Consider the following 12500-nt stretch of genomic DNA (forward strand, 5'->3'; position numbering starts at 1 on the left):
CCACTCTGGCGTCATCGTATGCTGCAATCACTGCAGTCGGACATTGGAGACTCACGCTCGTAATTGTCAAATTGGCCATAACTTTTACCGTAATTCGTTCCTGCTGTTGGGGACCAAGAAGCTGGTTAAACATTGAGTTGACTGCAGAGACACAGGGAAGGCAAGACAAAGCATCTTGGCCTACATGTGAATCCCAAAGCCAGTTTCACCAAACTCCTACAGGCAGAGTCGCCAAGATGGAGAATCTACCTTCACCACATGCTAGGCAAGGCAGACTGGTGGTGAGACAAAGAACTGCTTCACACCTGGGATAAGGTTGCAGTTTTCCCATTGGCTGTGGGGCCTTTGAATGCACCACCCCGCCACTAGGAGGCGGAGGAAGGATAAAAGCTGTCGGCTTTTGTGCTTCTTTGCTTTCCACGGTAACCCCCGGTTGCTGACAGGAAGCACTAGTCCGGACTAGCTAGCCAGCATCGCCTCGCTGGTCGAGTTTTGGAGCTGGGACGACTTTATATCGGCCCGATATACAAAGGGGATCCGAGGAAATACTGGCCGAGTATTCCCTCATCTGCAGCGGGTTTAATCAGCCCGGATTCAAGAGAAGGACGGCGTTCTGTTTCGTGTTTGGTCGACCTGGATCACGTCTCGTCTCCTGCTCGGGACGAAACGGATCGTTAACCTCTGGCGGGAGATTAACTGACAAACAACGCACACAGTAAGAGGCTTACACAGTTCTGGGCAGACGTTAGTTGCGTTTTGGTTTGTTATTAATGAGCAAAGGGTTCGCTACCGCTTGTGCCGTTAATGTGATCTGATTGTAATCATGTAATGGTCCATATATGATTATTAATCTGTTTTCTGTGAATGTATCAATAGATCACGATACCGTTGATTATGTTGTGTTAAGTAGCTGGGTATAGAGCTGGGCGATTTGTTTTTATAAAAAACTTTTCCATTTACAACAAAATAACTGCAAACTGTAAATATATTTTAAAAATATATATTTATTGTATTTAATTAAAGTGCATCAACATAAACAAAATTGCAAACCCTTTCTCTAAGTGAAAAGTCACTGTGCAGTGTGCAACAAAGATTGTTAAACATCCAAATTATTGATAGTGTATTTGGATTTAAAAAGATCAAATTCGATCGATTTTTTGAAAATATGAATCGATTTGACCTACCAACTCGATTTTTAAATCAAATCGATTTTTTTCCCAGCCCTAGCAGCTGGGTATAACTGTAATCGCTACCTGCTAAATCACTCCTTTCACGGAGTTTCGTTACTGTCCGCGAGATAATCGCGATGAATCAGCTGTTAGCCACTGAGCTGGCCGTTATCAATATATTTAAGATTAGAGTGTTTCTTTTCTTTTCCTCCTTTATTCTGTTCCTTTTACTAACACACTCACAGACATATAAGCTAGCCACGTAGCTCCCGAGCTAACGCTGCTATCTTAACCACGTGGAGTCTGTATAGAGCTAAAATGTGACCTAGCATATAGGTATAAACGTGCGCGTTGCCTAGCAACCCCCACCTCGGCATCTTCAGCCCCTCCTCGTGCACCCAGCACCACTACCGCCCTCTTGAGGCTAAATAGTTTTATAGCTCACAGGAGTAGCCATTTTTGGAGTTTGTAGTTTTGTGTTAGAACTACATTTCGAGACCACCCCTCCTCTTCACTCACTCTCTCTCACACACACACACACACACACACACACACACACACACACACACACACACACACACACACACACACACACACGTGTACACAACACATGCTGTTTTGTTTTTGCTTTGTTTTTGGGTTGTGATATTGTAAAAGATATATAAGTTTATTATGGAAGGATCACTGATTAGCTACTGATAATTGTGACGTTAATAAATCTTCTTATACTTAATTAGCAGTTGCTTGTGATTATTTGTGTACTTGTTGTAATAATTGCTGGCTGAAAAGGTCCGTGCTCGAAATCACCCCTTCCTTTGTTCCTTTTAAAGGATTTTAACAGAAATTAGACTGTTCCACAGTTTGATTATTGGTCCCTGACTTGCAGGGTTGTGCCCTGTTTTGATTGTTTGTCGATTTGATAAAGTTATTAATAACCATAATCATAACTTTATTAATATTGATAAAACATCTTTTGATAATTTGCCAATGATCAAATCTGTACCCTAAGGGAATCCAACACTGCCAACTGGGGTGGCAGCAGGGGTGGCAAGGCTTTCTTTCAGGGTGGCATTTGCCACCCTATGCCACCCCGGTAGATCCGCCCCTGCCTATACAGTGTCTTTGAGGTCCCCATGGCATGAAAATGTCACTTTAACATTAATATGAGTTCTATATAAAAGAGACTTCAGATACAGTATTAGAGGACCACTAAGGTCTATATAAAAGAGACTTCAGATACAGTATTAGGGGACCACTAAGGTCTATATAAAAGAGACTTCAGATACAGTATTAGGGGACCACTAAGGTCTATATAAAAGAGACTTCAGATACAGTATTAAGGGACCACTAAGGTCTATATAAAAGAGACTTCAGATACAGTATTAGGGGACCACTAAGGTCTATATAAAAGAGACTTCAGATACAGTATTAGGGGACCAGTAAGGTCTACAGTATGTGGTCCTATGTGTGTGTGTATGTGTCTGTAAGTGAGTGTGTGTGTGTGTGTGTGTGTGTGTGTTTATGAGTGTGTGTGTGTGTGTGTGAGTAAGTGTGTGAGTCTGTGTGTGTGTATATGTGTATGTGTACGTGTCTGTGTGTCTGTGTGTGTGTGTATATGTGTGTGTGTGTGTGTGTGTGTGTGTGTGTGTGTGTTGACCGTGTCGGGGCAGCTCTCCTGGATCTTCACGGTCTTCCTGCGATGGTTTTTGCCTCGGCCGTCTACAGCCTGACTGAAGTCAGACGACTTGGACCACTCTGCAAAAAACACAACACACTCATTCTGGAAGAAAGATCACAGAAGACCCAAATTCAGTACACCAAAGAACGTCTAGGGAACCTGGGAAAAAGGCGACAAAAACGCCTAAAAAAGGAAACGAAAACTTAAAAAATTAAACCCCACAAACAAATGGACAAATTCATGTAAAAAGCAGGGGAAAAAATATTGTAAAAAAGTGACAAGATTTAAAAAAAAAAAAAAAAAAAAAAAAAAAACGTAAAAATAAATTTAAAAGGGAGCTAAAAATATTTCTTTAAAAACCTGACAAAAAAAAGTCTCTTAAAATGCGACAAACTCATCTAAAAAGAGGGTGGAAAAAACAGTGAAAAAGGCGACAAAAACACGAAAAAAAAAAAAAAATTAATTAAAACATCTGAAAAAGAGCCAAAAAATGTCTTTAAAGATGAGACAAAAATATCTAAAAAGCAAAAAATAATAAAAAAAAAATAAAAAAATACTGAAGAAAGCCACAATTTCGAATAAATTAGAAATAAAAGATCAAAATGTCTGAAAAAAAGAGCCAAAAAATGTCTTTAAAGATGAGACAAAAATATCTAAAAAGCAAAAAATAATAAAAAAAAAATAAAAAAATACTGAAGAAAGCCACAATTTCGAATAAATTAGAAATAAAAGATCAAAATGTCTGAAAAAAAGAGCCAAAAAAATGTGTATGAGTATAGTGCCAGAAGCTTGGCCCATTATTTTGACAGTCTGTCAAAAATAAAAAGGAAACACATTGAATGAGGTGTGTCCAAACTTTTGGCCTGTACTGTGTGTGTGTGTGTGTGTGTGTGTGTGTGTGTGTGTGTGTGTGTGTGTGTGTGTGTGTGTGTGTGTGTGTATATATGTGTCTGTGTGTAACACTGAGGCGTTACCTCTGCTCTTGCTGCATCCTAGCGAAGTGTCGTCCCCGAAACTGAAGTTAAAAGAAGAGAACGAGCCTCTCGTGGGACTCAGCGGCGCACCGGAGAACGCCACGTTCTCCACGCTGGACGACAGGGACCGGCAGTAACCGTAGGGACGATCTCTGGACACACGAGCCCACCTCGGCTCCGGCCTTCCCCATTGGCTGGAAGGTCTGGACCGAGAAATCATCCGGCCGTCGTCCTGAGAAAAGGCCGGATTCACCAAACCCTCGGAGACGACGGCGACGTCTCGGGAGTTGGACAGCAGACCCGCGGAGCTCGAGGCTCTGGAGAAATGTCCATCGGACAGGTGTTCACTCGTTCTTTCCTCTTCTCGCTCTTCTTCCTCCTCCTCCTCTTCCTGCAAGAATCACAGACATTTGGCGCTTTTCCATTACATGGTACCTACTCGCCTCGCCTCGCCTCGACTCTACTCGCCTCTTTTGGTTTTCCATTACGAAAACAAAGTACCCGGTACCTGCTAACAGGTACTTTTTTTAGTACCTGCTCAGTCGAGGTTTCCAAGCGAGCTGAGGCGAGCCGAGAAGGTGACGTGAAACCCTGCAGGCTGCTGATTGGTCGGAAAGAAGCGTCACCGATCACTGCGTTGCTAGCGAGAGACGGCATTTTTAAATACCGTATTTTTCGGACTATAAGTCGCTCCGGAGTATAAGTCGCATCAGTCAAAAAATGCGTCATGAAGAGAAAAAAAACATATATAAGTCACACCGGACTATAAGTCGCATTTATTTAGATTATAAATACAAGAGTTATTCAACTACACAATAGCACACAGAACAATACGCTGAATACGGTAGGTGTCCGGTATGTTAACGTAACACATTAACAGTTATTGAACTATATAGCACACAGAACAACCAGCTAGCAGGGCGTGGAGCGTGGAGGTATTAAAAGGCGTGGAGACGTAGCTGCACCGTGAACGAGCCCCTCCAGACTCCTTCCTCCACCTCTGGCCATCTAGCTTTCAGCCCGCGATTAGCCGATTAGCTTTCTTTGTTTTCTTCATTGCAGTAAGAGTCACCTTTTCTCCAGTCTCCCTCATAAGTTTCTCCCTCATTTCAAATTCTCTTTCTGCTGCTCGATTACCGTTTTCGGGGCTGCATATTTTACTACCTGCAGTTTGTTGTCTGTTGTCAGTTTTTTCTTTCTCAGTTGTCTTTAGGAGCAGCGTTCTAGTTGTCACAAGCCTAGAGCGCCCTCTCGCGGCTGTAGACGGTAATGTTTTCATTATGAATTAACATGTAAAAACATGTTAAATTATATATATTTTGATTTATAAGTCACACCTGACTATAAGTCGCAGGTGCAAAAAAAAGTGCGACTTATAGTCCGGAAAATACGGTAGTTTAGCCAGCGGTGTTTTTTTGCTGCCGGAGGCTCCACGCAGAGCTTTCTCCGTAGCATACAAGTGGCCTGATGGTTATACTGGTGCGCTGGTGTGTGCATGTGTGATGTGTGTGTGTCGAGTCGCCGTATGTATGTGTGTGTGTGGGGAGCTAGTGAGCGAGGGAGAAGTGAGAGAGTGACGGCGATTATCTCCGCAGCGAGTAGCGACTCTAGAGTCATTTATAAATGTGACCACGGTGGGAAATCTGGAGCAGTAAACGTTAACTATTTCTTCGATATCATGTTGTTTACGGAGACGGAGAACCAGGAAATGCGTCGGGGATATGTCAATGGGAAAGCAAGCTACTAAGCCACGCCCACGGCAGTCGCTATGACGACCAGCCACGCTGAGGCGATAAAATCTGCAATGGAAAACGGACGCACAGCGAGTCGAGGCGAGGCGAGGCGAGTAGGTACCATGTAATGGAAAAGCACCAATTGCCAGTATACGATCCGTTCTGCCTGCACGATCCAAGCCGAGCTAACGTTAGTTTAGCTAACAGCTAATTCGGCTAACCGCTAGCTGAGATAGCATGTAATAACTTTAAAAGATTTAAAAATAAAACTTGAAAATAAACGTTAACATATATAACAGCTGTTGCGTGAGTTCTACTTTACTTGCGCTCATTTAAAATACAATCACTCAATACTTCTACGTCTTTATTGTTATTACTGTAAAGTATTAATGTAGCTGTAGCCTGCTTCTCCCATTAAGTTTGTTATTTTAGACTGAATCTAGCTGTCAGCTAGCGGTTAGCCGAATTAGCTGTTAGCTAAACTAACGTTAGCTTCCCGGTGGAGGCGTGAGAACAGATCGGGCAGTGTCGTAAATCCTCGTACAACAGCGCATGCGCAGAACGGATCGTGCAGGCAGCACGGATCGGGTACTGACAGACATCCCCAAATTCAGTACACCAAAGAACGTCTGAAAAAGCCGGGAAAAGAAAAACATTGAAAAAGGCGACAAAAACGCAGAAAAAAAAAGAAATGAAAACTTTGCAAAAAAGCCTAAACGACTTCAAAAAGCAACAGAACGTTAAAAAAATATATATAATGAAAAAAAACATTGTAAGAAGCGACAGAAAAACGTATAAATAAAAGGTCAACAAGTGTGAAAAAAAAGAGCCAAAAAATTTCATTACAGAGCCGGAAGCCCATTATTTTATCTGCTGTCACAATGAGTGTGTGTGTGTGTGTGTGTGTGTGTGTGTGTGTGTGCGTGTTTGTGTGTATGTATGTGTAACTTCAAAAGGCAACAGAACGTAAAAAAAGCACCCACAACTTCTGAAAGAGGGCCAATGCTTATTCTACTGTCTCAGAATATTGCGACAAAAACTTTGAAATAAGCTTAAAAAAAACAACACAAAAAAAGTTCAACAAATTAGTCTAAAAAGCGACAAAAATTTATAAAAAAACCCCCGACCAAAACACGTAAAAAAAAGAAAGAAATTAAAACATCTGAAAAAGAGCCAAATTTTTTTTTTTAAACTTGACAAAGAAGTCTCTAATAAATGCGACAAAAACATCTACAAAGCGGGAAAAAACACTTAAAAAAGCTACAAATTACATAGCAAGAGGGAAAGTTGAGGATTTATATAAGATATGGATGCCTTCCTTAAATTTTATGGACAACATGAATATCCATATGCCTGAAAACGAGTAAGCGCTGGCACTGTCAGCAGGCTCGAATCTTGCACCACAGCTGGAGTTACGGTACATTAGGGCGGATATTTTATGTAAGGGGAAGACATTATCCCTATGTAGCAGGCAATAGGGAGCCAAAGTCCCGCCCCTTCTACTTCCGGCCAATGGGACCTATCTTTCGAAAAAGTATGAACTAGAGTCAATGGAGAGATAATAATTATTTTTTGATCCCGTTTGCATTGAGCCGTGGATTACACACTTGATGTTCGTCAATTTAAAACATTATTTTTCAACCGAAGAAAGTCTCCGTTTATTGTTAAACTGTTGAAGTATAAGACTGTGAAAATACATAATTAGAAAGAATACAAACTTCATGGATGACGTCTCGCTGAAGCTCCGATGTCTGCTACCTGTGTGTGTGTGTGTGTGTGTGTGTGTGTGTGTGTGTGTGTGTGTGTGTGTGTGTGTGTGTGTGTGTGTGTGTGTGTGTGTGTGTGTGTGTGTGTGTGTGTGTGTGAGTGTGTGTGTGTATCGTACCGGGGATGTAACGTTACTCTAATAATCAGAGGATCTTGCTCGGTCTTTTGCTTCTCTGCTGAAAACACTGTGGTCACCTATGGTGAAGGGTATGTGATGATGTGGGGGTATGGTGAAGGGTATGTGATGATGTGGGGGTATGGTGAAGGGTATGTGATGATGTGGGGGTATGGTGAAGGGTATGTGATGATGTGGGGGGTATGGTGAAGGGTATGTGATGATGTGGGGGTATGGTGAAGGGTATGTGATGATGTGGGGGTATGGTGAAGGGTATGTGATGATGTGGGGGTATGGTGAAGGGTATGTGATGATTGGGGGTATGGTGAAGGGTATGTGATGATGTGGGGGGTATGGTGAAGGGTATGTGATGATGTGGGGGTATGGTGAAGGGTATGTGATGATGTGGGGGGTATGGTGAAGGGTATGTGATGATGTGGGGGGTATGGTGAAGGGTATGTGATGATGTGGGGGTATGGTGAAGGGTATGTGATGATGTGGGGGTATGGTGAAGGGTATGTGATGATGTGGGGGTATGGTGAAGGGTATGTGATGATGTGGGGGTATGGTGAAGGGTATGTGATGATGTGGGGGTATGGTGAAGGGTATGTGATGATGTGGGGGTATGGTGAAGGGTATGTGATGATGTGGGGGTATGGTGAAGGGTATGTGATGATGTGGGGGTATGGTGAAGGGTATGTGATGATGTGGGGGTATGGTGAAGGGTATGTGATGATGTGTGGGTATGGTGAAGGGTATGTGATGATGTGGGGGTATGGTGAAGGGTATGTGATGATGTGGGGGTATGGTGAAGGGTATGTGATGATGTGGGGGGTATGGTGAAGGGTATGTGATGATGTGGGGGTATGGTGAAGGGTATGTGATGATGTGGGGGGTATGGTGAAGGGTATGTGATGATGTGGGGGTATGGTGAAGGGTATGTGATGATGTGGGGTATGGTGAAGGGTATGTGATGATGTGTGGGTATGGTGAAGGGTATGTGATGATGTGGGGGTATGGTGAAGGGTATGTGATGATGTGGGGGTATGGTGAAGGGTATGTGATGATGTGGGGGTATGGTGAAGGGTATGTGATGATGGGGGGTATGGTGAAGGGTATGTGATGATGTGGGGGGCCAAGGGAACTTTTTCAGGATGCATAGTATCCTGGATCCATGTAATAACTGGCCTTTCAAAATAAAAGTCTGCCTGCCTCTATGGGAATCTAACATAGGGGTGGACTGACTTTAGTTGCCAGTGGTTTAGACATTAATGTCTGTGTGTTGAGTTATTTTGAGGGGACAGCACATTTACACTGTTATACAAGCTGGACACTCAATACTTTACATTTGAGCAAAGTGTAATTTCTTCAGCGTTGTCCCATTAAAAGATATAATGAAATATTTACTAAAGAAATAGATACTGTATATTATGTGACTTTTTTTGCAACGAAAAAGCGGGGATTATGAAATCATGCAAGCCCCACATATTTTGCGCGGAAATTTTTAATTTATACAGCAAAAGTGTGGCATATTTGGAAAAAATGCGTTTTTATGGAGGGACTAACTGTTAATACAGACCGAAAACTCAATAATAATAATAATAAATTTTTTTTTACATCGGACAGGTGTTCACGTGTCCTTTCCTCTTCTCGCTGCTCTTCTTCGTCTTCTTCCTCCTCTTCCTCCATGGACGTTTCCTCCCGGCTGGGGAACAGGTAGGGGTCCCAGGTCCAGTGTTTGTAATGGGGCGACTCCAAGCCTCGGGGGGACAGAGGGGAGCCACACCGGGACGGTGCACACGACTCAACGGGCGTCTGGTCCCGCGAAACGTGGAGGTGAGAGAGGAACGCAGGTCTGGAGACCGCGGGACAAGTCTCACCGGGATGCTCCAACGGTGAAACCTAAGGCGGGGGGACCATGTTATGTAAAATAATTAAAACCTGTGGGTAATTTATTATGTGTTAGTTTTAGACCCTGTTTACACGTACGTGGTTATTTTTTACCAACGGAGACAAGTTTTATCAGCGTAAAACACACTTCATTCAAAGTGGACAGAAACTAAATCAAACTACCAAAAGCCGTCTTGGTTCATCTTTCCACTGTTCCAACAATCACCACTCTGGTTTGGTTGAAATAAACCCTTAATTCACCCATTTACATGTGGAGATATGCTGACTCTATACACGCTAAAAGTTCTGATTATTTACATGGAGTCTGGTGGAGATATGCTGGCTCTATACACGCTAAAAGTCCTGATTATTTACATGGAGTCTGGTGGAGATATGCTGGCTCTATACACGCTAAAAGTCCTGATTATTTACATGGAGTCTGGTGGAGATATGCTGTCTCTATACACGTTAAAAGTCCTGATTATTTACATGGAGTCTGGTGGAGATATGCTGGCTCTATACACGCTAAAAGTCCTGATTATTTACATGGAGTCTGGTGGAGATATGCTGGCTCTATTCACACTAAAAGTCCTGATTATTTACATGGAGTCTGGTGGAGATATGCTGGCTCTATACACACTAAAAGTCCTGATTATTTACATGGAGTCTGGTGGAGATATGCTGGCTCTATACACGCTAAAAGTCCTGATTATTTACATGGAGTCTGGTGGAGATATGCTGGCTCTATTCACACTAAAAGTCCTGATTATTTACATGGAGTCTGGTGGAGATATGCTGGCTCTATTCACACTAAAAGTCCTGATTATTTACATGGAGTCTGGTGGAGATATGCTGGCTCTATACACGCTAAAAGTCCTGATTATTTACATGGAGTCTGGTGTAAATATGCTGGCTCTATACACGCTAAAAGTCCTGATTATTTACATGGAGTCTGGTGGAGATATGCTGGCTTTATTCACACTAAAAGTCCTGATTATTTACATGGACTCTGGTGGAGTTTGGTGATGGTGAAAGTAAAAGTTTGTTTAAATGCTCTAAGCAATCATTTAATAAAACTCAAACTTTAAACATTAAAACCCTCCTGATTTTCATTCCTAGTACCTCCTTTGCTTCTTCCTCTCCTCCCTCAGCGTGTCCTTGTCTTCCTCCCTTGCTCCCTCTGGCTCCGAAGTCCTGGGAAGCCCGTCTGCTCATCGCCGCTGTGCAGCACTTCAGCAAAGATGGCGGTGTGCTTTTACACGCCTTGGCCACCGCTCGCCGCGTACCGAACGCGTCGCAGTCGGCTCCGCTCCGGTGCAGCGTCCAGCTGTGCGGCAGGACGCGGTGAGACGCGGTGACGCAGCGGTGCTTGGCCGTGATTGGCCGACACTGAGCCAGGTGAGCCTGGTGGAGGCTGTCGGAGGCAGAGAGCAGAGTGAGCGTGTCCACGGCGAGCACCGACAGGTCCTGGAGCTGACCGAGCTGACAGTCGAGCTCCGACAGGCTGTCCTGGATGAAGAGGACTTTCTCGGAGACTTCCCCCATCATCATCACCATCTCCTCGGCTCTAGAGGCACCAAAAAATCAACAGAAATCAACAGAAATCAACAGAAATCAACAGAAATCAACAGAAATCAACAAAAATAACATCGCGAAAACAAGTGTGTGAAGGGTTCTCACAACAGAAACCCCACGCACGCTGCAGCGCAGAGGTGTATGAAGTACTAGAGACTAGAGATGGCCCGATTCCATTTTTTGCTTCCCGATACCGATTCAGATACCTGAACTTGCGTATCAGCCGATACAGAGTACCGATCCGATACCAGTGTGTCATATATTTTATTATGTTTTAACAACTGTATACTACTATCTCTGTATGGATGTGATATGATGTATAACAGCTGTATACTACTATCTCTGTATGGATGTGATATGATGTATAACAGCTGTATACTACTATCTCTGTATGGATGTGATATGATGTATAACAGCTGTATACTACTATCCCTGTATGGATGTGATATGATTTCTATCTTTGTGAAACATGAACAAACACAATCAATGAATGCCCCAGAACTTTCTGTTATTCTCCAGTTTGACAGTCAGTTATAACGGAAGAAGAACATAAATAAACTACTTTAACGTAGATTTTCTTTAGGGCTTTATTACGTGGTATCGGATCGGTGCATAAACTCCAGTACTTCCCGATACCGATACCAGCGTTTTAGGCAGTATCGGAGCAGATACCGATACTGGTATCGGTATCGGAACATCTCTACTAGAGACCCAGACTTGAGTAAAAGTACACGTGCTCTATCAAAAAAGTGACTAGAAGTTGAAGAATGTCTCTTACATTGTTATAATAGGGCCCTGAATGTCTCTTACATCGTTGAAATAGGGCCCTGAATGTCTCTTACATCGTTATAATAGGGCCCTGAATGTCTCTTACATCGTTATAATAGGGCCCTGAATGTCTCTTACATCGTTGAAATAGGGCCCTGAATGTCTCTTACATCGTTGAAATAGAGCCCTGAATGTCTCTTACATCGTTGAAATAGAGCCCTGAATGTCTCTTACATCGTTATAATAGGGCCCTGAATGTCTCTTACATCGTTGGAATAGGGCCCTGAATGTCTCTTACATCGTTAAAACAGGGCCCTGAATGTCTCTTACATCGTTGGAATAGGGCCCTGAATGTCTCTTACATCGTTAAAACAGGGCCCTGAATGTCTCTTACATCGTTAAAACAGGGCCCTGAATGTCTCTTACATCGTTGAAATAGGGCCCTGAATGTCTCTTACATCGTTGAAACAGGGCCCTGAATGTCTCTTACATCGTTGAAATAGGGCCCTGAATGTCTCTTACATCGTTGAAATAGAGCCCTGAATGTCTCTTACATCGTTGAAATAGGGCCCTGAATGTCTCTTACATCGTTGAAATAGAGCCCCTGAATCGTTGAAATAGGGCCCTGAATGTCTCTTACATCGTTGAAATAGGGCCCTGAATGTCTCTTACATCGTTGAAATAGAGCCCTGAATGTCTCTTACATCGTTGAAATAGGGCCCTGAATGTCTCTTACATCGTTGAAATAGGGCCCTGAATGTCTCTTGAAACAGGGCGTTGAATGAAATAGGGCCCTGAATGTCTCTTACATCGTTGAAATAGGGCCCTGAA

General features: G+C 43.0%; 1 protein-coding gene across 1 annotated transcript in view; it reads right to left on the reverse strand.

Moving 5' to 3' along the window:
- trpm6 (transient receptor potential cation channel, subfamily M, member 6) overlaps positions 1–12500 on the reverse strand; it is a 69274-nt gene that overhangs the window by 15451 nt on the left and 41323 nt on the right. The window contains exons 18-21 of the mRNA XM_028579214.1: positions 10449–10893; positions 9054–9338; positions 3822–4212; positions 2827–2924 (exon numbers count right to left, since the gene is read on the reverse strand). Of these exons, the coding sequence (XP_028435015.1) occupies positions 2827–2924; positions 3822–4212; positions 9054–9338; positions 10449–10893 (1219 nt within the window). The remainder of the gene's footprint in view (positions 1–2826; positions 2925–3821; positions 4213–9053; positions 9339–10448; positions 10894–12500) is intronic.

The sequence above is a fragment of the Perca flavescens genome, chromosome 5 (assembly GCF_004354835.1).
Source record: "Perca flavescens isolate YP-PL-M2 chromosome 5, PFLA_1.0, whole genome shotgun sequence".
In the NCBI taxonomy this organism is placed as follows: domain Eukaryota; kingdom Metazoa; phylum Chordata; class Actinopteri; order Perciformes; family Percidae; genus Perca; species Perca flavescens.